This window comes from Ambystoma mexicanum, chromosome 3p, assembly GCF_040938575.1.
Source record: "Ambystoma mexicanum isolate Mex_15411 chromosome 3p, UKY_AmexF1_1, whole genome shotgun sequence".
NCBI classification, from domain to species: Eukaryota; Metazoa; Chordata; class Amphibia; order Caudata; family Ambystomatidae; genus Ambystoma; species Ambystoma mexicanum.
The window spans coordinates 800634475-800661426 of NC_090925.1; the positions used below are offsets into that span (position 1 = coordinate 800634475).

At 47.7% G+C, this 26952-nt stretch overlaps 1 protein-coding gene across 3 annotated transcripts in view; it reads right to left on the reverse strand.

Moving 5' to 3' along the window:
• The window catches only part of GSS (glutathione synthetase), a 912719-nt gene that overhangs the window by 411435 nt on the left and 474332 nt on the right, over window positions 1-26952 (reverse strand). For all 3 annotated transcript variants that reach the window (XM_069651814.1, XM_069651815.1, XM_069651816.1), the window contains exon 6: window positions 22274-22390. In XM_069651814.1, the coding sequence (XP_069507915.1) occupies window positions 22274-22390 (117 nt within the window). The remainder of the gene's footprint in view (window positions 1-22273; window positions 22391-26952) is intronic.

Genomic DNA, 26952 nt, shown 5'->3' on the forward strand with positions numbered 1-26952 from the left:
TAAAACTTTATACTATGAGAGATAAGTAGACACCACCTTATGTGAAGTGCTATGGGGATACCTAGTAAACACCTTCTCTCTGCACCTGTGACTTTAGTCACATATAGAACCTTCTAGTTATGGCTGGTGGCAGTGGACATGCTCTACCAACTATTGTGATTATTTTTGGTGCAGACTGTATGCACAGTCCCGGATTGTGCACAAGGGTCACCTATGTGCTAACATGGCAGCTCCTTTTGCTTTTTCACCATTTCTAGCCTGGTTTTCTTTGTTAGCCCATATTCGACCATTCTGTGTGGGGGAGGTCCGTGCGTGTGTTTTGCCCTTGGCAGGAACCCTTCAGTGTCCCTGCCTAGGCTCCAATGTGTCTCGGCTAACAGGAAATGGGTCAGGAGTTTTTCACTCCCCTGCCCTTTGTCTGCTGAATGCAACCCGTGTCAACTGGGGGGGTCCCTGTCCTGATTGGACAACCACCGCCCCTTTCTGTAAACTGCTGAGAGAGATTGCAGAAGAGTGCGTGCTGAAACTGAATAAAAGGTGACGTTCCTAAGGTAAAAGGCAAGTCGACCACTGGAAAGTGAGATAACCGAAGATGAGACACCTGCAGCCCCTTCGCATCACCATGAAGCAACCACTGCTGACATTGCCCTATTTTCTACTCGGCAGAGGCGCGCCGACGAGGACAACTCCTTCCCTTTGGCTGGTGGGACCAACCAGCCCTGAAACCAACTACAAACTGAGCCATATCCCAAGGTGCTGTGCCTCTCCAGAGCTGCAGACTGCGAATACCAGGACACCTCTGACCCATTTACAGTTCATCATCTTTGAGAGGCCAAATCTGTCCAAGTCTTTGCTGAGCTCCAGGTGAACCTCCAGAGACACAATCCAACTCATTCAAGTCCCGCTCACCAGAGTGCAGGACTCCAGGAATCGAACCTCAACCGGCCGAATACGGCCCTTTGTTGGTGCTGAGAAGAAGGTGCCAAAACGGACCAAAGAAGCTGACGAAATCCATGCCAAGGGTCCTCTCTGACTGCTGCTGCGACCTCCTCATCCGAGACGGTCCTCTCGTTTCCAGACCGAGAAATCTGGAGACTAGGCCAGTCACTGCTACAAAGAGGAGAATCCAGACACCAACATTTCTAACTTAAGGTACTGTGGGGTGAAAAGGTATTGCTCACCTTAAACCAACGTCGCTCCAGAGTGTTGGAGTGCACGAAGAGGTGTCCAGGGTGTCCACACTTATCTCTGAACAGAGCTGCCAGCGTGTCCCTTTTGAAAGTCCTTTAACAGGGTCTCAGATGTTGTGTTATTCCTTCTAGTATCTTATCCTAGAGACTGAAAGTATCCTTCTCAGGAATGTTTGCTGTTCTGCTGCTTCATAGGACTTTTAGCCCTCTCTGAACTGACTTTTGCATAGAGTTAGGGATCGGACGTTAAAAGCTTTAGTTTGCTAAGAAACCACCTCTAGAAAATTAAGCTCTGCTACTGTACAACTACCCAACCCTTTTCCTTCCTAAAATACTTTATCTTTTGTGGTTTTGCTAACTAACTACAATTACTGCTCTTTGCGCTAGTCCGCTGTTGTACTGATAATACGGTAGAACTGTCATTAGTGTCAAACTCTAACAATTGTACCGTGAGCAACTACCAACTAAGCAGCAGCCTTTGAAAAGTGTTTATAAGAATTCCTATGTATGTTGATTAAGTGATCAAAGTATTTTAAGACATTCCTTATGTAATCATTATAAATATATATTTTAATATAACTGTTGGTGTAGTGTTTCTTTGGACTACTGAACTAACTAGGCTCAGTGTACTCACCTACACAGCTCACATCTTCCTCATATTATCAGCCTGACTGCTCTGTCACTCTACCAAGGTTCTATGAGTAGTACAGACTGTCACCAATAGTTGGGGACCTATATATTAAAGGGATAGTTTTATGAAGTCTTACCTCAAGTGGAGTTTAGGAAAACTACCCTAACAAATGTCACCCCCCAACCTATACAATCTTAAGGCTTCCTCCAGGAACAGTCAGTTTCCCCAATGAAAGGTCTTCTCTGTGGCAAGAGAAGTAGAGCCACAGTCTCCATTCCGGAGGCAGCCCTGCCATTGCAACACAGAGATATCTAGTATTTGATGCTGATAAAGCATGACTGCTTGGATCCCACAAGATTAGAGCGAACTATACCCAAGTGAGCTAGCAAATGTTTATGCATAGGTCTGACAATCTGTATTTATCAAAGGCAATCGGGAGTATGATCTGATCCAGGCTGTGGTATGAGAGTGAATACCCTATGTAAAGGTGTCCAATGCCAGGCACAATCTTAAAACCCACAAATAGCTGCAACACTTTTGAAGCAAGTACATCAGATTTTGCATGATAAAAATGAATACGGTACCCGAACTGGGCCTAGCTCTTTCACTTGTTTCCGTGAAATGTATTTCTTTTTGAACTTCCTATACAGTGACTGGAGCATCTAGCTCAAAGATATCAGGGCAACCCCTTTGTGAGGGGTTTACCTTAACCTGGAAGGCAATGATTTTGCAAGTCTTTATGAGGGGGGAAAACCCATACAATGTCAAGCTCCCTGGTAACCAGGTCTCTCTCCTTAGCACTGAAGCTTTGGTCAATTTTTTTACCTTAAATTATAAAGCTAGGAGCTTTCCTGCCTCATTCTCACGGGAAAATTGAGCTTTAACCTTTCGCAACATACTATATTTCAGTTCTGTAATTATCTTGTTGTAGCGACAGCTGTGATATGAGAGCTTACCCCAGATTGGTTATTAAAATTAAACATTCCCAATGATTACTCCAAGGTTTTCGACAACCAAAACATTGGGATCCTTTGGTAGTAAGATACTGAATCTGCCATGCTTGCACCCATTTCTGGCAGGTAAACATTAAAACTGTGCAATAACTGGCAAATTATCTGATATCACAAGGCATCCATCAACTCATGTACTAGTGGCTAGCCTGCAAAGATGTAGTCAATCCATGATCCCGATCTACACAACTAGGTCTTCATATCCACCCAGAATTGAGGATCTGGGACTGTCAAACCATAAATAATCATAATAGTAATTGCCTCATTCCCCAAGTGGAGGTTTCCAAGAGTCTACCTTCCCTTATAGTCTACTGCTTGGAATGACCAGAGCCTGGAGGAATCTATGCACAAAGATCACTGCCCAATTGTTTTCCCCCTTGATCACATCACTTACCCCTATTTGCTTTAATTTTACAATCTCATCCAAGTTCAAACCTGTCTCCTGCAGGCATAAAAGCAACTGTTTCAACTCCATAAGAATGACAGGACCTTCTGTCTTATTTGGGCTAGTCATGCCATTTATAATCTGATCATTACATACCCAGCATGCAGTTTGTTAACTAATATACGTAAATGGATACATAATGCAACGAGTATACCTATAAATACAAGAGGTTAACACCACCAAAGTGCCACCAACTATCAGCCAAATTTCCTCAGAGGTTGCAATACCTAAAGAGCGACATGCCCATCGTTAGGGAGAATTTACATTTCTGTGCTTATTTCCTCCCACCTTAGAGACCCCCAGCTGTTTTGCTGGATTTAGGAATTTTTAATTTTAACTCCCGAGTGAGTGCGACCTTTTTCTCCTTCTCTCAATGTGTTTTACCCGATTTGTATTTAGTTTTTTTCACTGTTTTGTGCAGTCTGACAAACTCCATAGGCATCTGGCTTTTTGTATGGTGACACACAGCACCTTCAGTGCAGTGTCACTAATATTAAGATTTAAATACCTTCTCTTGGGTGAACTTCTGTTCCCAAGAATAGTAATGTGAAATTAATCTCACCTTTTCTCTTTGTAAGTCCAGCACACACCATCTTTTGGGAAGTGCTGAGGGTTACTTAGTAGCCCCTTATCCAACTTTCTCATGTAACTATTTTTGTTGCCCTTACTACTTTAAATGGCTGGTGGCAGTGGATACATTTTCACTACCATTGTGCTTGTGTATTGCAGGCTGAACCCTCACCTGTAGCACAGCACCCATGTGTGTCCATTTTGTCAAAATGGCCCTTGTCTTCCTTTTTTTGAACATATTTTGTTTGTGAGGTCTTTCTTGGCTTTTGCTCTGCGCGTTGAGACATATTTGAGCCCTTTGTGTGCTTTGCCTTTGGCAGGCTTCATCCCTGAAGCCTGCCCCTGGATCAAATGTGTCTGGAAGGGCAGGAAGTGAGGGAGGTTCCCGAAACTCCCCTGTCTCAAGGAGTGCCTGAACGAAACCAGTCCTGATTGGGCAGCTGGCTGTTCTGAAATGACAGCCACCCTGCTGTGTGATTGACAGCCTAGGCTGTGACTGAATGGGAAACTTGCTTAAAAGGCAAGGGTTTTGGGACTTGAGGCAGAGTCGACCACTGGAAGAAACATCCGAAGCAGAAATCGTAAAGAGAAGATTGCTGCAAACTCCTCGACCTCGAAGTACCAGTGAAGCCCTGGGGCTGTGCTGACCTTTTTTTCGAATCGACAGAAGATCCGGACAGAACAAATTCTCCCCTTGGGCTGGTGGGACCAACTAGCCCCCTCAACTAACTCCACTTTGGTGCAATTCCCGACTTGCTGTGCCTTTTCAGACTTGCAGAAGCCCAATGCAAGGGTTCGAGTGTCCACAAAGGAGTGCAATGTCTTCCACAGAACTAATACGGCCAAAAGCTCCAGGAGCCTCCTAAGGAAACTCCAGAAGCAGGAACTCCCAAGCCAGAGTCCCCAGTGTCCCAGAGTCCCCAGTGTCCCGGACCAAAGGAACCTGGAAAGTTGAACCGCAGATATTCGATCTGCATCAGTGCTGTTTGCGAAGCACTGAAACCGCCAAGTGCCGCTGAATCAAAGAGCATGTAGCTACCGACGACCATCCAGAGTACTGCCGCAGGAGCCCTCCAGACTTCCTTCTTCTTGTCCCCACGACTGAGGCTCAGGAACCAGGGTCTGCATAGCTGTAGCAAGACTGAATCCAGCTGGACCACTTCTTCTAACTCACAGTGCGACTTCACCAATTCTTACCAAACACCCGTTGCTTCCAATGAGGATGCTTAATTTCACATGGCACCCAGTGTCCTTAGGAGAGAGCAGGGAGGGGACAACAGGAATTGCCCCAAACGCTTAACTTCAGTCATGGTGGGAGTGAAGGGGAGGACCAAAGAATGACCTGGTTAAACTACCAAACCCGCTTCACTTACAGTAACACCCATCTGACCAACTACCTCACTATTATATTATTATGGAAACCTTACAGTTTGCCATCATTCAAGACTGTTTTGGCAATTGGTGCATATTTGGCATGTAAAAAAGACTAGAGCCCACAATACCGAGCAAGGGGCTGCAGTGGTGTCCCCCTGCTTCCCTAGTTCAGTATTATGGGCTTCAGGGGTTGCGGGGGTGTCGGCTGCATATATTGACTGCACAGCCGGGACAAAAAACAAAATCCCAAAAGCTTAAATTACAAAATGCAAAAAAGGGGGCTTCACAATTTTGTAATTCAAGCTTTTGGAATTAGTTTTATTGATGTAGATCCTTCAAGATAACACGTCACTTAGTCCTTCAGCCAAGTTTCTGCTGCAAGGTGTCCATGGCTTCTTGTTTATGTAAATGTATAAACTCTGACACTTTGAAGATCCAAAGCCTGATATTTGGGGTTCCATGTGTTAATATCCCCGCAAAAATATTGCTGTGCAAGAATGGCGCATTTTTTGTGGCGGTATTAACCCATGGAACCTGCGGGGGACACCCCTGCGACCCCATATTTTTTCTAAGGGAGCGGGGGACACCCTGCTACCATTTAAACCTAATATTAACCCCATTAATAATGTCACCAATGGCCTTTCCCGACGACCATATATATGGCGACATTATTGGTGGGGATATTACGCAATAGCATATTTGGTTGACAAGAATGACCTTGACCATATAAGGCATACCATGTAGGATTGCACATTTATTTGTATAAACACCTTACTTCTGTTCTGCCATAGCCAAATATTGAGCAATGTAGATCTGCTGCCCTCCCAAAGAAGTGCTCACGGTTTTCATGATTGGATGGAGCTGTGCACAGAAAGAGAAGAAAGATGAAACGCCTCAGGCATAGATAGTTGCACCGCTCTCGGACTGACCCAAGCTATGGGAAAGTATATTAAATCAGCAATCCACAGAGTTACACAATCTTGGTGATGGAAGTCTGCAGGAAATGTACAGCATCACCAGGATCGGATTGGCTGCTCAGCCTTTCGGCCCGTGGCCGGGCCGAAATCGTCCCTGAGGAGTGGGGGCTGGTTTCTGGCCATGCCTGGGCCAGTTTGGAAGAAAACAAAATTGAAAACAAATATATAATTTTTTCAATTTTTTCTTTTTTTTCTCCAAAAAGCCCTTCATCCTTCTTAGGTCGATAAATGAGTACAAAAACAGGTTGGGTGATATTGTATGCATATTTGTTCTATAAAAAGAGCTTATGCGTAAGTGCTATACAATAACATATTATCATTTGGCCTTGGACGTCTGCTTGGATTCACAGTGATTTAGTGTACTTAGGAACAATGCTATTTGATGCCACTTCCTGTCTTGTCAAGGGGTGAAAGGTCGTGTTTCAACGCTTCCTGGGATGTCACTTTGTGGTGGGGTCAAATAGGTCAAGGGTCGTGAGACGAATGGTGGGCCACTTTTTCGAGGCGAGCAGCAGGCCACTTTGTTGGGTGACCAGACCCATTTCTTGTCCTAGTCCTACCATGGGCATCACCTTTGGAATTCTCTACAAGCCCCTTCTGACCAAGGTTATTCCGCCTGTGTCATTATCTAAATCTGTGGTGCATTTCTGCAGTGTGGGAACCTCCTTCTCAAGCCCCATCTCACAACATCTTCTCCACTGCCAATTCTTCCCTCTTCTTCCACTACACTATATTCATAAGCCATCCAGCTTCTGCAGATTGTTGTTGGCAATAGCCATGAAAGGTTTGAATGGCCCATCCTCCTCCACGAGGGAGGTTTGAATGTCCCATCCTCCTCCGCTAGGGAGGTTTGAGAATGGCCCCATCCTCCTCCGCTATGGTCTCCATCATATTTTCTAGAGTTGTTCGAGAAAAGAGCATGGAGGGTCAGAATAGCAAATGGGAGGGTCACTTTTGGGGTGACTGAGCATGGTGGTCAATGTGGTCGCAGTTTCCTTGACTGACACAAACTGTAACCAATGACTGTCCTAGAGGAGCATGCCGCCAACGCTTGCATTGCCCCCGAAATTAGGGAAACTAAGTAAACCTGGTTAAGGCAGCACTGGTAGCCGTGGTCCATTAAAGAGCAGTATCACAAAACCTGGGAAGATGATACCCCAGATTCACAAGGAATCTCACAGGGAATGCGACCTAACAAGCAGCAAGGATGGAAACATTCAGGATTTCCTGTAATGATTCTAGGCAGGTACCCTATGGATGTCATAAAATGGCAGTGTCTCACATCAGGAAACTAAGATGGCAATTGGACCACATGCTCACATCCAGAGTCCCTTCTTGGTTCTCCATCATCTGTGCTGATAATGTATAGTTATAGCCCAAGGCTATAGGAACACACAATGGTAGAATGCTGGCTGAGCCTTCGCACTGTGCGCGTTTGTGTTACTGTCCATTGCTTTCTGTTTATCTCAGTAATTATCACATGCATGGGCTACATTTCTCACCATAATCGTATTTCTGGTGTGTGTACCTGCTTAGATTCACATGCTTTGTATAGTCTAACATCTAGTGGTTGTCACACAGTATTACAAGATTTGTTTTCGAAACTCGAAAACGGACATCGACAGGGCGTGTTGGTAATACTATCCCATGTGTGACGTGTACCGTACCCATGGTCCTTCACACATCGAGATCCCTCAGAATGTTTGTTTCTGACATGAGGTTGCATGAAGTATAGCGCGAGTACAGATGTGATGAAGCAGAAACAGCAATAACCCAGAAAACATCTATGCGCCTTCTACTCCAGAAGGGGAGGAAGGGTGGGCGCATGTGAATCTAAGCTGATACTAGCACCAGAAATAAGATTACTGAGAGCAATGTATCCCTTCCGGAGCTTGTGGATCTGCTTAGATCACATGCTCTGCATATATTAGTAAGCAGTATCTGGAGAAGGAGATGGGAAGTGAGAAAGTACAGCAGCAAAGAGGTTTCAGGACAGCTTGTCCCTCCTGTGAATCTGCTTCAGAGTATGCATCAATGCAATAATGCTGTGTAAATGTATGGATGAACTCCATGCAGCAGCTTTGCAAATGGTATCTAGAAGGACATTTGCAATGAAAACTAAGGTAGCTCATGTACCCCTGGTAGAGTGAGCCCTGGGGTTGAAACGTAAGACTTTCTTGGAACGGGAATAGCAGATTTGTATGCACACTACTAGCCATCTGGAGATGGCATTCTCTTATACGTGATCGCCTTCCCTTCCAGGTGCTCTGGACACAAAGAGTTGGTCTGTATTCCTCAGAGATTTAGTTTTGTTCACATAGTACAAGACCGCTCTCCGTACATCAAGTGTATGGAGGCTTTCTGCTGAGTTAGACTGATTTTGAAAAAAGGTAGGAAGTTCTAGGGATTAATTAACATGGAACTTTGAAATGAATTTGGGTGAGAACCTAGTCCTTGTGTATTATGAAGAAAGGGTCTTGTACGGACAAAGCCTGTAGCTCACTGCCTCGTCTTATAGAGGTGATAGCTACTAGGAATGAAGCTTTGTAAGTCAGATGTTTAATGCTGGCCTTGTGCATATGCTCAAAGGGTGGACCGATGAGCTTGGAGAGCACAACATTACAATCCCAACCCGGTGGAGGGTTGGAAATTGAGGGGGGGGGGGGGGGGGGTTATAGCCTTTTCATCCCTTCCATGAATGCTTTAATGACAGGAACTGACGCCTTGTTTTGTGAAGTAGTCTAAGCCGACAGGGCCGCCAGATGCCATTTGACTGAGTTGAATACTAGGCCGGAGTCTAGTAGGTAAAGCATGTAAAGTAGAATGTTAGCTGGGGAACATTCTGTTGGGTTTAGTGTTTGTGACGTGCACCAGATCACACATCTCTTCCACATATTGAAAAAGCAGTGTCTGGTGTTGGGTTTTCATGCCACTTTTAGGATATCCATACACCTTTGCGGAAGATTCAAGTGGCCACATTCTATGACTTCAGGAGCCGAGCTGCCAAGTTCATAGAATGAGGGTGCAGATGGAGAGCTGCTCCCTTGTGTTGTTGGGGTGTTTTTGGGGGTGGGGAGGTTTTGGTGGGAAGCGTAAGCACATTTCCCATACCAGTTCATCCACAGGGCCTTCCCCCTTGGACCCAGGTTGGGGAAACCTGGACACGAAGTCTGGGCATTGTGCATCGAGGCTAGTGGTGAACAAGTCTAAGGGGGGGGGGTGTAACCCCACTGTGGGAATATTTTGTCTAGGATATCTCTTTTGAGTTGCCACTCCTGTTCTTGTGGTAGAAAGTATCTACTTAAGAGTGTCTGCCAGAGAATTGAGTTCCTGTGGAACATGTTGAGAGGTTCGGAACATGTTCCACTTGCCCACTTTTCATATGTGTTGGGATAGCTTGGATAGACTAAGAGTGTGCCTCCTTGCTTGTTCAGATAGAACATGGCATTGGTGCTGTCTGTGAGTACCTGCACTGTTTGACCTGTAAGATGTCCCTGGAAGGCCTGAAGAGTCTTCAGTACTGCTAAGAGTTTGAGGAACTTGATGTGTCTTTGGGCAGTAGCACGTGTCCAGAGGCCGTGGACTGTGTGGTGAAGGAAGTGAGCCCCACCCCATCCAGCGAGTGAGGCGTCTGTAGTTGGGATTGCCTGTGCTAGTGGAACACAGAAGGGTTTTCTTCTTAGCAGGTTGTCCCTGGACCACCAGCGAAGACTAGATCGTCCCACTAACAGCTTGCCCGAGACCTTTGTTTTGCTAACCATTCCTGAATTGGGAGCATGTGCCGGCGCGAGTGTGGAAAAAAAAAATGCATGCAGCCATCATCCCGAACAAGAACACTCCTTTGCGTACAGTTCTTTGGCAATCAACCTTGTAGTGGACTTTGAGGTACTTGTAACAGCATGTTTTGTACTCTCTCGTTTGAGGGGAAAGCCAGCTCCTCTTGTTTTTAGAATAGCCCCAAGAAATTGTTTTGTTTGGCTGGGGACTAGGCTTGATTTCTTTTCGTTGATGGAGAAGCCTAGATTGAAAAGAAGGTGTATTGTCTTTTGAGTATTTAGTTTGCAAATTTGAGGCGATTCCCTGGTAATTAGCCAGTCGTCCAGATATGGGTAGAACGGGATAGACTTTCTGCACAGGTGTGCTGCTACAAGTACTTTTGTGAATATACTAGGTGCTGAGGCGATGCTGAAGGGGAGTACCTCGAACTGGTAGTGAATTCCTGCTATCTTGAAACTCAGATATTTTCTGTGCGCAGGGAGCATTGAAATATGCATCTTTCATATCCAATGTGGTCATGTAGTCCCCCCTGTTTTAGGAGTGGGATTACCTCTTGGAGCGTGGTCATGCGAAACATTTGGGGTTTGACATATTTGTTCACAGGGCACAGGTCTAGTGCTGGGTGCATGGAAAGGTCTTTATTTGGCAGGAAGTACTTTGAATAAATACCCTTGTTTAGCTGATTTGCTGGGACGATCTTTATGGCGTCCTGTTCCAGAAGTGACTTTACTTCTTCCAACAATATGCGTTTTTCTTCTGTTGACATTTTCTTCTGTCTTGGCGGCCAGTAGGGTGGTTTTTTTAACAGCTTGATACAACACCCGCCTGCCACGGTGGACAACACCCACTTGTCCGACAGTATCCCCTCCCACGCCTTGGTGAAGGAACAAGTTACTTACCTGTAACTGGTGTTCTCCAGCATGGGTCTGGCATGGATTTACATGCTCATGAATATTCCCTGTCGTCCGGCTGTGAATCCTCGGTAAAAGAAAAAAACAACTTCACTTTAGTTTCTGAACTGTCTTTCTCTTCTAAACCAATCACTGGTGTCTGGGTCATACTGCCCCCAGCCAATGACTGCCCTCTCCTCGAGCCCCTCCTCATGCAGCCATCTCAGATTTGGTAGCACGTAAAGTGGTAGTATGACCAAGAAGAGCCGCAGAGGGGCAGGAGGGATGGCTCACATGTGAATCCATGCCAGACCCTTGCTGGAGAACAACAGTTACAAGTAAGTAACGTGTTCCTTCTCCAGCATGGGGTCTAGCATTGATTCACATGCTCATGAATAAAGAATACATAGCAGTACATACATACACAACCACGGGAGGTGACAAGGCTTAACATAAGCAATTCTCTTACCTCCTCAACAGGCTCACCTTCAAGCTAAGAGGTTGCGCAGCACTGCTTGGATGACTCTTGACTTCTGCCTGGAATCCCTGTTGACGCAGTATAATTTTATGAAGGTGTGCATCGACCTCCACATAGCAGGCCTGCAGATGTCCAGCAGGGGCACATCAGACAGGAACACCATCGTAGCAGCGATCGCTCTGGTAGAATGGGCTCTAGGACGGCCAGGCAGCTGCCGGTTTGCCAACCGGTGACAATGAGTGATGCAGCCGGAGACCCACCTGGAGATGGAAGCCTTGGATAAAGCCTTCCCATGGTTCACAGGACCAAAGTTCACAAAAAGTTGAGAAGTCTTCCGGACAGTCCTTGTGCTGGCCACATAAAACTTCCACCACATCCAGCGGGTGCAAAGTCCTTTTGGCCGGGGACAAAGGCGTCGGAAAAAACACAGATAACACCAAGGGCTTGTTAAGATGAAATTCTGATGGAACCTTGGCCATTAAGGAAGGGTCCGTCCGCAGCACCACCCTCGTCTCGTGGAAAGTCAAGTAAGTCGGCTTACAGGAGAGTGCCTGGATCTCACCTAGACTCCTGGCACAGGTGATGGCCACGAAAAAAGCTGTCTTCCAAGATAGGAACTTCAGCGGAGCTGAATGCATCGGCTCGAATGGGGCCCCCATGAGCCTAGTTTGCACCATGTTGAGCTCCCAGGCCGGTGCAGGAGCTATCACCGGTGGGAATGAACGGAACAGTCCCTTGATGAATTACTTGACTAGACGGTGCAACCACAGAGAAGACAGTCCCAGAGATCTGGTGTAGCGGGAGATAGCCGCCAGATGCACCTTGAGGGAGGCGTGAGACAGCCCTGACTTAGCCAACGGCAACAAGTACGGCAGAACTTTGGGGCGGGGGGGCGTGATCTGTAGAGAGCTAATCTTTTGCGACCGGCACCAAGTCACGAAACGCTTCCATTGTGCCTGTAACACTCCAGAGTTAATGACGCCCTGGCCTTAGCAAGGACTTCCTTGCATTCCGCCTGGAGTTCGTACCCACCGAACTCTAGCGCTGCAGGAGCCAGGCCTTCAGGTTCAGTGATCCCGGGTCGTGGTGCAGGATCGCGCCTCCCTCCCTGGCAAGAAGATCCACGACCACTGGCAACTTGACTGGAGGGGACACTGACAGGCTGAGACGGTCCGGGTATCAGATCTTCCTCGGCCACGCAAGGATCATCCTGCACCGTCAGTTGACTGATGACTTGTAGCAGCAGAGGCAACGGAGGGAACGCGTACAGAAAGAGGCCTTCCAGGTGAAGTAGAATGTGTCCCCCATGCTCCCCGGCTGGGAGAACCTGCTGGTGAACCTCCGGCACTAAGTGTTTGTCGTCGTCTCGAACAGATCGAACTGGGGGTTGTCTCTTTTGAGGAAGAGATAGTCCACTTGATCCTGTCGAAGCTCCCACTCGTGGCACGAGCGCAGCTCCCGGCTGAGGGAGTCAACAACAGTGTTTTTTACTCCTGCCGGGTGAAAAGGAATGAGGAACATCCCCTGGGCAACGACACAGTTCCACAACTCCTGGAAAGCACCGGTGCCCCCCTGTTTCCGGGTGTAAAACATTGTGGTGGTACGCCCTTTGGCACAGCCGTAGTTCCAGAACGTTGATGTGGAGACACTTCTCCTCCGGTAGCCACAGGCCCCTGGCATGAAGATGTCCGGTGTGTGCTCCCCACCCTTCCATGGAAGCATCCGTCGTGACCGTTTCCTGGTACATGGGGCTCTGGAAGTCTGTGCCCCTGGGCGATGTTGGAGCGTACGCCCCCCACCACCTGTTGCTCGGCGTAACTCCACACATTTCGAAGCCTGCAATTAGTGCAGGACTTTAAGCAGGTCCTCCCTTCCTTCGCCCCCATCATGGTCAGAGGGCGCGGAGTAGGCCCGATGACCTTCTGGAAACTTCAACGATCTTTGCCCTTGAGGGGAGCTGAACTTCACCGACAACAGATCCCTGCTGTCGGCAGATGGAGAGAAGAGCAGACAGGCTCTTTTGGAACAAAAATAGAACCTTTTTCCGCAAAAACACAAAAAAAATAGAAGTAGCTCGCAGAGCAAACTCGAGGACTCCCAACATAGAAGCCTTTATACTGACTTTATACTGAGGATTCCCAGCCTGACAACACGGAATATTCTTGAGCATGTGAATCCAAGCCATGCTGGAGAAGGGAGTAGTTTCTTACCTGTAACTCCATTTCTCCAGCATTGGTATCTTTCATGGATTCACATGCTTAGAATATTCCCCGTCGTCAGACTGGGAACCCTCGGTACACATATATATAGTCATTTCCAATAGGAAAAAACTTCTGCCCTATCCCCGTCTGCGTCCTCTACGGGGCCGCCCACGTACGCCCCGTTGGACGTGATGGTATATAAGCCCCGCCCCCGCGGGTCCCTTCAGATTTCGACCCCTCCAAGATAACGGGGGAAAACTTGCTTACATACCAATCTTCCACATTGCAGTCCGGGGAGGCCGGAGGGCGCATGTGAATCCATGAAAGATACCAATGCTGGAGAAATGGAGTTACAGGTAAGAAACTACTCCCTTCTCCAGCATTGGATCTTTCATGGATTCACATGCTTAGAATAGATTGTAAAGCAGTAACATCAAGAAGGAGGTGAGAGTGCAATGTAACTTACATTCGTAGAGACACCCCCAAACACTACCGTTTACACCATGTATGTAAGCAACAACTTATTATACTGATACGAAACGGATTTCCGCCATACAATGCTATGTCATATGACTCAGTATGCACCCCTTGCGCATATATCTACCCGACCACTTATGTTTAGGTCAATAAACTATGTACATTCATGTATACACTCTGAAAAAACAGCTGAGGCCAAATAATAGGCAGCATTATTCTTGAAACTTTGGCTTACCTCATTGAAAAAGGTGGCGAAGCACTGCCCTTCCCATTTGTACCTCATCCGCGTGCTGCTTTTCCAGGCAGTAGTGGCGCGTAAACGTGTGCGGAACAGACCATGCCGCCGCCTGGCAGATGTCCGTCAGCGGAATTCCTGCCCATAGAGCCACGGAGGAAGATGTCGATCTCGTGGAATGGGCTCTGGGACGATGTAGTAGAGGTCTCCCGGCCTTGGAATGACACAGGGTAATCGCCGAGGAGACCCAGCGAGCCAGACCTTGTTTGGAGATAGCCTTACCCCTAGCCGAGGGGCCGTAGGCGACGAATAGCTGTCTGGTGGCTCTGATATCTTGCGTTTTTTGCAGGTAAAATTTTAGCGCCCTTTTGACGTCCAGAGTGTGAAGAGCCTTCTCCGCCGTCGACGAAGGAGATGCAAAGAAAGTAGGGAGTACCAGGGTCGAGTGCTTATGATAGACCGACGGTACTTTTGGGATGAATGAAGGGTTAGTTGATAAAATAACTTTGTCCTTAAAGAACCTCAGATATGGAGGGTCTATGACCAGTGCCTGTAGTTCCGACATTCTTCTAGCCGAAGTGATGGCAACTAGGAACGCGAGTTTCCAAGATAGAAATTGTAGAGATGAAGAGGACATTGGCTCAAAGGGAGGCTTCATTAAGGCAGCTAGAACCGTGTTCAGACTCCACGACGGTGGGAACCGTTTTTCCGGAGGGAAGGTTCTAAACAGACCCTTCATGAAATGCTTCACTAGCCTGTCACTGAATAGTGGAGGGGACTGTCTTCTTCTTGTAAATCTCGAAACAGCCGCCAGGTGTACTTTGATTGACGATGATGACAGTCCGCTCTCCGCAAGATGAAGAAGATACGGGAGGATTTGCTCCGGAGTTACTTCCAAAGGTTGTATATTTTGTTGTGTTTGACACCATATACAGAACCTTTTCCATTTGCTTACATATGATTTGTTAGTGGACGGGGCCCTGGCCGCCTGCAGAATCCTTCGGCAATCAGTCGAGACTTTTAGGTTCCCGAACTCCGAGAAGTCAGGAGCCATGCAGTTAAGTTCAGGCTGTCCGGATTGTGGTGCCACACGGTCCCCTCGTCCCTGGACAGGAGGTTCGGCACTTTCCTGAATGGTATCGGCTGATCCAGCGACAGATGAAGGAGGTCTGAGAACCATGGTTGCCTCGGCCAGCGCGGGGCCACTAGGATGACCCGGCAATTGTACCTGTGGATCCCCTGGATCGTCCTCCGTATGAGGGGAAATGGAGGGAAGGCGTAGAGGAACTTGCCTGTCCACGGAAACGAGAACGCTTCCCCCAGGGAGCCTGTTTGGGGCCATCTGCTCGCGAACTGAACACATTTTCGGTTTCTTTCCGTGGCGAAGAGATCGATCGACGGGGTCCCCCATCTTTCGAAGATTTCCCCGAGTTGAGTGGAGTCCAGCTCCCACTCGTGTATTTGTGACATAGTCCTGCTCAGGGAATCCGCCTGTACGTTCTTCGCTCCCGGTAGGTGGTATGCCACTAGGGAGATGTGGTGTTTTAAAGCCCAATGCCAGATCTTTTGAGCTTCCTTCGAGAGGGTCCTGGATCTGGTGCCACCCTGTTTTATCAGGTAGAACATAGCTGTCGTATTGTCCGTGAGCACTCTTACTTTTGACCCCTTGATGTGTGGGAGGAAAGATTTCAGGGCCCATCTCACCGCCCTTAGCTCCAGGATGTTGATATGTAGGCGAGATTCGGTCGACGACCACCTGCCTTGGGTTTGGTGACGTGACATGTGTGCTCCCCAGCCCGACAGAGAGGCGTCTGTAATGATGGTGTTCTGAAATTCCGGCTCCTGCAGGGGGACCCCTCTGTCCAGGTTGCGCGCCACTTTCCACCATCGGAGGGCTTTGATAACTCGTTCGTCGTCGACTATTATCTTGTCCGACCAGCGGCCTGTGGCCTGCTTCCATCTGTCTGATAGGAACTCCTGTAGAGGTCTCATGAACAACCGGCAGTTCGCGACTAGGTGGATGCACGATGCCATGGAGCCGAGGAGAGCCGCATATTTTCTTACTGACAACCTGCTCTGTAAACGAAGTTGGCTTGTCAGGTGTTTGATCTTCAACAACCTTTCCAGGGATGGTTTCACTAGTCCCGTGTGGGTGTCGAATTGAGCACCTAGGAACTTCAAGCTCTTCGAGGGCTTTAGTGAAGACTTTTCGTAGTTCACTGCAAATCCCAGACGCTGTAGCAGTCGCAAGGTGGTCAATAGGCTGTCGTTGGTCGACGCTGGGGAGGATCCCCTCACGAGCCAGTCGTCGAGGTACGGGTAAACGTGATGCCCTTCCTTCCGCAGCCAGGCTGCTACGGGTGCTAGGCACTTTGTAAAGGTTCTTGGGGAGGACTTCAGGCCGAAAGGGAGCACAGTAAATTGGTAGTGTGTTTGGCCGACTAGGAACCTCAGGAACCTCCTGTGGTGAGTGCGCACCGGAATGTGAAAATACGCATCTTGGAGGTCCAGAGACGCCAGGAAATCGTTCTTTTGGACCGATCTGATTACTTCCTGTAGAGTAAGCATCTTGAACTTTTGACTCAGCAGGGTTTTGTTGAGGTCCCGTAGGTCGAGGATGGGGCGCCACTTCCCGTTTGGTTTCTTTACTATGAAGCAGCGTGAGTAAACCCCTAAGCCTCTCTGCGAAGCAGGGACTAACTCGATGGCGCCTTTTTTTAGCATGAGCGCAACCTCTCGACGCAAGACGCTTAGGTGTGGTTGAGACAGGCGTATCGGTGGACGTCTTGGAGGTCTGGATTTGAATCTTAGGGAATGTCCCAGTCTCACCGTGTCCAGAACCCACCGATCTGTCGTAATTGACTCCCATTCCTCGACGCAACTTGACACTCTCCCTCCTAGAACGTCATTGTTGATCTTTTTGTTTTCCCGTCGACGACGAGTAAGTGGGACGTCTCTTGGAGGCCTGGAAATTTCTGCGTCGGGTCGAGGACTGTGAGGCGCGCCTATAGCCTTGGGACGGATATGAAGACCTCCCGAATGCTCTATCCCTGGATCCCGCAAATCGTGCGTTTCCCGTAGCTCCTCTAAAGGGGCGAAAGGAACGAAAGGGCTTACCGCTTTGGAGAGAGCCCAGTGAGCGCGCCGTCTCAGAGTCCTCCTTCATTCCTTTCAAGGCCTCATCCACCTTTCCGCCAAACAGGTGGTCACCTTCGAAAGGCATGTCGACGACCTTATATTGCACCTCGGGTCTAAAGTTGGTGCACTTGAGCCAGGCCTGGCGTCGTAGAACCACTCCGTTGTTAATTTGTTTGAACCCCGAATCTGCCAGGTCCACCGCTATATTGATAGCATGGTTCGAGGCTTCTTCTCCTTCACGAACCAGGGACATAGCTGATTTTCTGTGTTCTTCTGGGAGGTGGTCCATAATGGGTGCCAGTCTGTGCCACATCTCCCTGTCATACCTGGCCATGATTGCCAGGGAGTTCGCTGCTTTCACTGTTGACGCTCCCACTGACAGGATCTTCTTACCGAAAGCGTCTTGGCGTCTAGCTTCGGAATCCGGAGGGGTAGAGCATTTATGCTGGGCCTTTGCCTTTCTCGTCGCCGCCGCCGATACCACCGAGTCAGGCGTGGGTTGCGCAGAGAGGCATTTTGGCGTCGAATCTGGAACTTTAAATTTTTTCTCTACGCGGCCCTTGACCGCAGGTTCCGAGAATGGATGCCGCATGGTTTGGACGCCCTCTTTCCATACGTGGTCCAGTATCGGTATCGAAAAAACGGAACGCCTATTCTTGCCCATGTGGTCAAAGAGGAAGCAGTCCTTCTTTTCTTCTTGTTGGGTCAAACCGAACTCCTTGCAGGCCTTTTCCATCATGGAATGGAAGGCCCCTATGTCATCCGGTGGAGACGGGTGAATGGGACTTTTCGGAGGATCCACCTCCACATCCGAAACCCATGACGGGTCTCTCGACGGCGAGAGGGAGATACCAGAAGCTGACCCCTGTTCAGAGAGGGAGTCCGAGAGCTCACCTTCTTCCTGGACTGTTGGAGCAGTTGGGCCCACGACCGATCTAGTCGGGCGGTGTGAAGGTCCGGGCTCGTCGACGAGGGGAGTCGTCGGAACAGGTGGGAGCCTTTCGTCCAGGGACTTCAAGAGCGAGTGTAAGGAGGAAAGTACCTCCATGGAGAGAGTAGCCTGGGCGTTTGGAGGCTGGGTGAAAACTTGAGAGCAGGTTGCACCAGAAGGAAATCTGGGCCGTAGCCCCAGGTCTTCCGGGCTCACTATTCTGAAGCCGTCGTCTTCTTTGGAGGCGATCGAAACTGCCTGTTCTTGCAGCAGTGTGTCGGGTAGCCCCATGTCGAACACTTCTGGCCTCCAGGCCTGGAACTCCGTCGATGAGGGAATCGTCGTCGACGATGAGCCCGTTTGAAAGGCGGGGGACTGTGACGGAGTGGGCACTTGGATCGTCGCCGTCGTCGACGGAGGGCCTGCAGGTGGCTTAGGCGGTCCCGCCTTCGCGGAGCTCTCCCTGCGTTTATCCGCCTCTCTACTCGTAGCTGATCTTTTCTGATCGCTCGAGGAGGATTTTGGCCTGTCCTTATCTTTCTTCGACGAAGAAGAAGAGGAAGATGATTTCTTCGTCGATTCTTTCGATGAGGCCTTAGAGGAATGACTTCGAGGCACGTCCTTCTCCGTAGGTCGTGATTTTTTGGCCGGAGGTTCCGACGGATGTGAGCGTCGGGGGGCTTCTGATGTTTTCGCTGAGGCGATACTGCGCACCGATCCTACCTCCGACTGAGGGTACGCTCCAGCGCCGTCGTTCAGCCACGAGACCAGTCGCCGATTCCGGTCCTTCAGGGTTTTTTGGGAAAACCCCTTGCAAATATCACATTGGTCCGCCGAGTGGTGGGGGTGAAGGCAGTAGATGCAGTCAAGATGGCCATCCCCTTCATAAACCTTCTTTAGACCGCACGTGGCACACGGGCGGAAAAGAGGCTTACCCGACATTATTGCCAGCCCAACAAACAAAACTCGTAGGAGTTAGAAGTGGACCAAACAGACAAACTCGCAGGAGTTAGAAACAATTCGATAAGTATTTGAAGAAAATACACGAGGAGATCCCACTATCTTTGGAGACGGTTGAAATCTGAAGGGACCCGCGGGGGCGGGGCTTATATACCATCACGTCCAACGGGGCGTACGTGGGCGGCCCCGTAGAGGACGCAGACGGGGATAGGGCAGAAGTTTTTTCCTATTGGAAATGACTATATATATGTGTACCGAGGGTTCCCAGTCTGACGACGGGGAATATTCTAAGCATGTGAATCCATGAAAGATCCAATGCTGGAGAAAATGCAATACCGTTTTCAATATCCAAGAAGCAGAGAATTTGAATGAAGACGAGACAAAGTGCAACAACAAAACACAAACATGTACAGGTGCTTGAGATGCCAATGCAGAGGAAAACTAAAGCAAGTGTTACCATAGGCAAATGTATCAGGCGCCTCAGGATATGTGCTACTGTGATATACTCGCGCGCTGGACGTAACGTATTCTATTAATAGAACACGCCTTCCGCGGCTCCGCGCATCTCAATGCTATTGCAAAGTAGCGATCCGACGTGTGTCCCGTTGCTTGCGGTATTGTTTCCTTGTAACCGGCTAACAACCCGTTCCTTGCCCCTTCCTTTCCTCCTATTTCCTGGACTCGTGTGCTAGTTGCACCTTTCCTAGTTTCCTGGATTCCTGGACCCGCGTCCCGGAAAATGAACGCACTCTGGAGTCGGAAGAGACCCGGGCAGACTTGTTCAAAACCAGGTCCGTCCGCAAGAAGGCAGCGACCAAGGACTCCAGCAAACAACGGACCCAGGTGAGAAGGGGGGAACTCCTTGACAGCCTCTCATTCCTAACTTGTCACAGTCACCAGCTACCCGCTTCCCCTTCACCTCCCATCACTAATTCATCCCTTCCAGGGTCATACGAGCCCACTTAATACTTTACAAAAAGTGATTACCAATTTTAAAATATCATGGATGCAGGGGAGATTTTTCATATTGCGGCCATCTTTGGTGCCCAAAATGTGTCCTTGCTCTGCTGAACATTGACTCCTAAAACTATTTCTAAACTTTTTGACAGCTTTCCTATTACAGAGAGCCTTGCCTGCTGTATACCACAAACATTATTTTCTATAAGAGAAGTTTATTTCCTTTAACATTGACTTTGGGACACACTAGCCGCACTTGGTCTATCTTGGTGTCTGTTGCTGCCAGTGACACTAACTTACAGGGTGTCATTCCAATACACTGAACTACCAATTTTTGAAAATTACAGTACACAATCGTGCAGTGCTAATGTATACTGGCCAATAATAAAGAAATCATAATGCTATCCAAATAATGCAAAGAAATTCATAGAAAAACTTTGAAAACATTTTGTATTTAAATTATTTGTACTTCTTAATAGAGATTGCAAATAGCTCTAAAATATTCAACCCATAACTCATGACTTATTTCTTCAAAAGTTTTTTTAAAAATCCAGTGCTGTAATATTAATATGTAATATTTCATTTGTTGTAGTGCAATTCAAGATAATATCTCAGAAATAAAAAAAAGACGTGTGCCAATCAAAAACCGTAACTCAAAACAAATGAGGTGATGGCTGGAAGGTTTAGAATTAATCTTAACCTCTGCCATTGCTCTGGCAACCCTCCAGACCATTGTTCTTAGCCTGCCAATCCATTACAGGAGGGGAAAGACCACATGTAAATCAGGCTTGACAGTCCAATCCGAAATGCTAGGCCACATCCCTTCTGCACAAGAACACAAGCATCCACATAGCCTCATTGAGCATCATCAGTGAGGAGTAGCTTGGGTTTCCAGGCCCAGCAGGCTCGGGACCCACGTCTGTGCATACCCGTCCCTCTCAGGGACTTGTGCAAAACAAAAGGTGATGGCTGGAAGGTTTGGAATTAATCCTAACCTATGGCATCACTCTGGGCAACACTCCAGACCATCGCTCTTCGCCTGCCAATCCATTACAGAAGGGGAAAGACCACATTCTTTCAAGAGTTCATTTTTGTATAAGAGGATATTCGCTTTGGCAATTTTGTTGATCGTGTGGATTTGAATTGTGCTCATGTTGTTTCATGAAATGGACCATCTACAGGAGAAGTAGTTTCATTTGATCCTTTGCTGTACTTTGAGGTTCTCTGAAAAGATAGGATTCAGGATAATGATGGGCCCTTAAAAGCATAACATGAAAATCAAAGGTCTGATTTTACCAATGGCATTCAACATCAGAAGTGATCAGATGTTTAGTCGTATTGTCGGAAAACTGACAATGCAATTGCAGAAAATGGCCCTCAAAATAGTTTTCTAATGTTTCTTTCACATCTTCTCACTGAACTCTCAGCCAGTGATCAATTATCAGTGAGCATGTTAACCCAGTGGGCTGTCAAAGTCGCGTTCTCAGCTGATGCCCCTAAAAATATAAAAACAGATCCTGCTCCAGAATGCAAATAAAGTGATTTGCTTTGTCTGGCATCTCATACCTGCTGCTATATTTGAAAAAGGACATAGAAGAGGAAGGTGTAGTTGTGCATGCATGGGGGATGAACAAAAGCATGTGTTGAAGAAGAGAATACGCAGTCATAGGAGAGGGAGATGAGGACTGGAGCGACAGGGATGCTCATGACAAATTGTGTGCCGGATACGTCAATGTTAGGCTCTGGAAAAATATGGTTGGATGGATAATCGGCAGAAATGAAACAGGAACTCTAAGCACCGTATCCTTCAAGGAAATCACAAAGTTCACAATCAGCAATATTATGGCCACAGAGGTGGCTGGGTCACCTTTGAGCCAAAACTAAAAGTAGCCCCTTTACTTTTACAGTCCTCTGCATACATCAGGCACGCTTATGGACGGGCCAAAAAAAAAAAGGAAAACAATTGAACGATGTAAGGAGAAAGGATGGGAGACAACAAAGTGTACAAAACCAAGACTTAAGGGTGGCTTACTTTTCAGACGCGTACAGTTCCCAAGCTTTTGCTATTCCATCCGCAATCCCTTTTGATGGATTGTTAGGCAGTAGTTCAGAAGACTGTTTGTATTTTCCCAATACATTTAAAACATGCCTGAAAAACAAAATGGTTACACTGGGTAAAGACTCACAACATTAGACTAACATTCATACAGCAAGACACCAAATTGTGACCCTTAAGATACTGCAATCACCCAGTTTCTTGCATACTGCATCTGCATTGATCATTCACCGGTAATGTAATGACATGTTAATACTATTCTCATCCATTAGCAACATTAAATAAGAATATAACAAGGGTGCTCAGTGTATCACACCAGCCTAAATCTAAATAAAGAAAAACCCTTCATGACTTGAGCCAACAGTAAAATGTTGAATTGTATTTGCAGAGTAGTGCCCCATCTCTGTGATGGCAAGTGAGAACGTTTCAGACTTCATGATGAAAGCCCTGTAATGCACATGAAGGCCTCGCTCTAATGTGCTGCTGGTAACGAAAATTAAAATGGAGTTTACTGACGGCTCCAAAAGGGATGTTAAAATACAGACAATTCACAGTGCGATATTCACATTTGTGCACAGTAAACAGACTAAATCCAAACAGATTTCAGAAAAAGAAAATATCCTTTTGTGAAACACTTTAGGTATAGCGCTAGAGGATGGTGTATACAAGGAGCACAGTTTATCACTGTGCCATGAAATACTTTTGGCACCGAATGTAAACTCCATTTTCTCTTCAGGAGAAAAGTTTTCAAATGCACTTGGAGATTAACTAGTAATAGACGGCATGCATAAAACATTTGAGACGAGCACCTGAAGCAGTCTCCATGCCTCCTAACCCATTAAGAACTAGGCCAATCCCTGGCATCCATAGAAGAAAACGATTTCAGAAAATAACTAAGTAGAAATGACCAAGTTTTTTTGTTCTAAAAAAAATTGATGGGGGTGGGCTAAGGGTACAACTTGTGGTAGGGGGAAATAGGTGGGGGTTCGGTGGTCGTCCCCCACATAAAAAATAAATAAAGGGGAGACCACCAGGGGGCGCAGGCGAAATGGTAGCCTAACCGTTCGCCGCTCCGGGAGCCAGCTGAATAATGGTGGGGGATCCGATCAAGAAGCCCTAGCCCCGTTTGCAGTGAAAATCCGAGGCGAATTCACCTAGAAAGAGGTGGTGGAGAAAGAGCCACCCCGCCGCTCCCAGCTCGAATGGCGAAGTAGCCGAAGCGAAGCAACAATAACCACGTATAAGCTGCGGCACCACGGCGGCAAGGGACAGCCGCCGCGTAGCTTGCAGCGAAGAAGGTAAAACATGCCAGAAGAACACCTGAGCAGGAGTATATGCCGTGCTACGAACAACACACAGCGGATCCTGCCGGCATCCGAGATTCCGAAGAAAGCGGACGTCACATGAGAAAGCCTGGGGTGAAGGCAGTAGTATAGCACTAAGGAGAGGGGTGAGGGGAATGAGGTTGCCCCACCCACACGGCCCCACTCCTAACCCAGCACTGAACCAAGCCTGCTGAAGAGGCTATAAAAAGCCATACGGGAGGCCCGGACACGGAGCCAGAGCTCGAATGCAGCCCTCCAATTCTATGTCAAGACCGGAGGCTCGGATTATGCTTTCTCTACAACTTTACTGTTCAGCAGCAAAGAAACAGTACCAAAGAACATGAATACAAAATCTAATAAAAACTACAATAACCATGTTTTTCTGAGATTTGTAGTTCATTTCGATTGGTCCTCAACTGACCATGTGATAGTTCCATAAACCAATAAACAAGTCCTCAATGCCTCAAGACTCCTGTCCTCTTTCACATCCTCCTCTTTCTTTGCTGCTCGGCAGCGAGTTAAGTACAACCTTTATATTATTCCTATTACGTGTGAATGTGAGTTAGACTAATTTGGTACGCGAGTGACGCGCGCATTATTTCTGTGTTTGGCGGAGCATATCCGCTAGGTGCAGGCGGCTCAGAGGAGTTGCGGCCGCGACGGGGCTGGTGCACCGGCAGCCGCGCCGACCCGTCAGAGAGGGCACTGTATAACGGAAGGGAGAGCGCGACGGGACCGCGTAGTTCCGGCGCTCTCTCCTTCGTTTTTTCATTGCGATTTTCATTTGGTTGGTGAGAAGCACGAGAGATATTTATTCCGGCGAAAGCTATATAATAATAATACGATTTGCCACAGCACGCATCGTACGAACGTAGCGTCCTGTGGAAGAACTCAACAGCGCCCCTGCAGGCTGTCAGTTGATACCGCACCTCATACAGGCACAGTCCCAGGTAAAACCTGTGTTAACATAGTATTATATCCGTGATATAATCAGAACCAGGGAGATATTATCAAATTACCTACAATCACATTCTGAGAAGCCCTGGTATATATTTGAATACTATCATTCATAACATAAATTCTCCCCAGGGCCTGAGAATCATGAGCTCCTCCAGTGATGAGGGGAAGGCTAGTGTTAGCCAAAAGAGGAATCATTCAGACATGACTGATGTTTTCCAGAAAGCCCTGGGGGCTTCACTGGGACATAATCCCCAGCAAATAGCGCTGATGGAGGATTGGCTCCGATTCTCTCAGGGCATGGAAGAGGTCAAGTGTCTTAAGGCACGCATAAAATCAAAAGGGGGCAGTAAATCAGCCCGTAGGGCAGAAGAGGCCCATGCCCCCCCGGGCTCCCCACCGAAGAAGAAAGGTGGTAAAAGGAAGAGAAAGGGTAAGACGGTGCCTAGCAGGGGACGTGAGTCATCCTCCGATTCCTCAGATGACGGTGAGAATGATTGGCAGGAGGAATACCCTGAGGAAGAGGAAGTGTTATCAATATCCTCATCAGGGGATGAGAGCCATGAAGCGTCAAAGAAAAGGAAGAAGGAGGAGGAGGATGTTGCCGATGAGGGGGATTTCGATCCAGAAGCATTGATCCATCCCAGATCATCAGAATGGGAACCCCCCAGAAGAATTTCGGCATAAAGAAACGCCTGAGGGCGCCCTTAGCCAAAGAGGCTAGAAGCAAGATGAGGGCGGAATGCCCCAGACCACTCCTCCCTGAAGGTGCGGCAGACACTCCCGTAATAGATGATAAAATGATAACTTTTATGAGCAAGTTTACTAAAGATGTGAGGAAGGGTCTTGATAGATCCTGGCGATCGTGCCAGGACAAGATGCTGGATATGACGGGACCCCTCACAAAGATTCTCCAGATGGGAGAAGAAGCGAAAGTAAAAGGGGAGCTGATAGACCCGGCAATCCTTATCGGATGGGCCCAAAGGGCGATATGCATGTTAGGGAACGCTAATCATGCTATAACCACAGAAAGGAGGAGATCTTTGCTAGTAAAGATCGACCCTAAATTGAGTGAGTTAGCCTCCTCAGAATCCGCCACCTCGGCGAAGGGGAAGTTGTTTGGGGACTCCTTTATCAAGGAGCTCACCAAATTTGTAAATTCCTATGCAGCTTTGGATAAGGCTCAAGCCTCTCTTAAGAGAGTTTTCGGGAGGCAGATTATTGGATGGGCCAGCAGAGGAAGGGGTCGTTCGGCTGGCCGGTTCCAATACAATCGATCCTACCAAGACAGAGCGCAATGGAGAGATCATGAGGAGCGCAAACAGACACCTTTCTTCCCATCGAGAGGTAGAGGAAGAGGAAGAAACTGGCGAGGGGAACGTCAGCAAAATAACCCAGGTGAGAATACCAATCCCACATCTAAATATCTTAGAAGTAGGTGGGAGAACTGCTCAATTTCTAAAGAATTGGTTGAATATATCGGGGGATTCCTGGGTAATTCAGACCGCTCAAGGCTTCTATATAGATTTTCTAGATACACCTCAGCAGGAGAAACCACCAAGAGGGATGGTATCGAGCAGGGAAGACAAGATCTTGCTGGAAAGGGAATTGAGAGGGCTGGAAAGCAAAAGAGCTATACGACCTGCATCAGATCAGTCAGGAGGTTACATAAGCAATATGTTCCTAGTAAAAGGGAAACACAAGACAAGACCAATAATAAATCTAAGAGGCCTAAACGGTTACGTGGTGTACAGACACTTCAAAATGGAAGGGATACACCTACTAAGGGATACTCTAATTCAAGGAGACTGGCTAGCCAGGATAGATTTAAAAGATGCATATCTGACTATCCCCATAGCGGAGGAACACTGCAGATTTCTGAGATTCATCTGGGGGGAGGCGACATGGGAGTTTCGATGCCTACCCTTCGGCTTAGCATCGGCACCATGGTGTTTCACCAAGATGATGAAGCCAGTAGTATCATATCTCAGGGCTCAAGGGATAAGACTCATAATATATCTAGACGATCTATGCCTGATGTGCCAAGAGAAGGAGACATTGGTGGAACAGATACAGTTAACAATAGACTTATTAGAAAGCCTTGGCTTTATTATAAATTGGGAGAAATCCAGCTTAGTACCAATTCAGACTATGGAATTCCTAGGGTTCATAGTGGACTCGAATCAGGGAACCCTCAGCCTGCCCATTCACAAGGTGAACGAGATCAAGAAGCAGCTGAGACACACACTAGCGAAGGGAGAACTCTCGCTGAGGGATATTGCGAGATTGGTAGGGCGCCTAGCGGCATCAATCCAAGCAATTTTTCCGGGACCCCTTCATTACAGAGCACTCCAGAGGTTGAAGATTTATCAC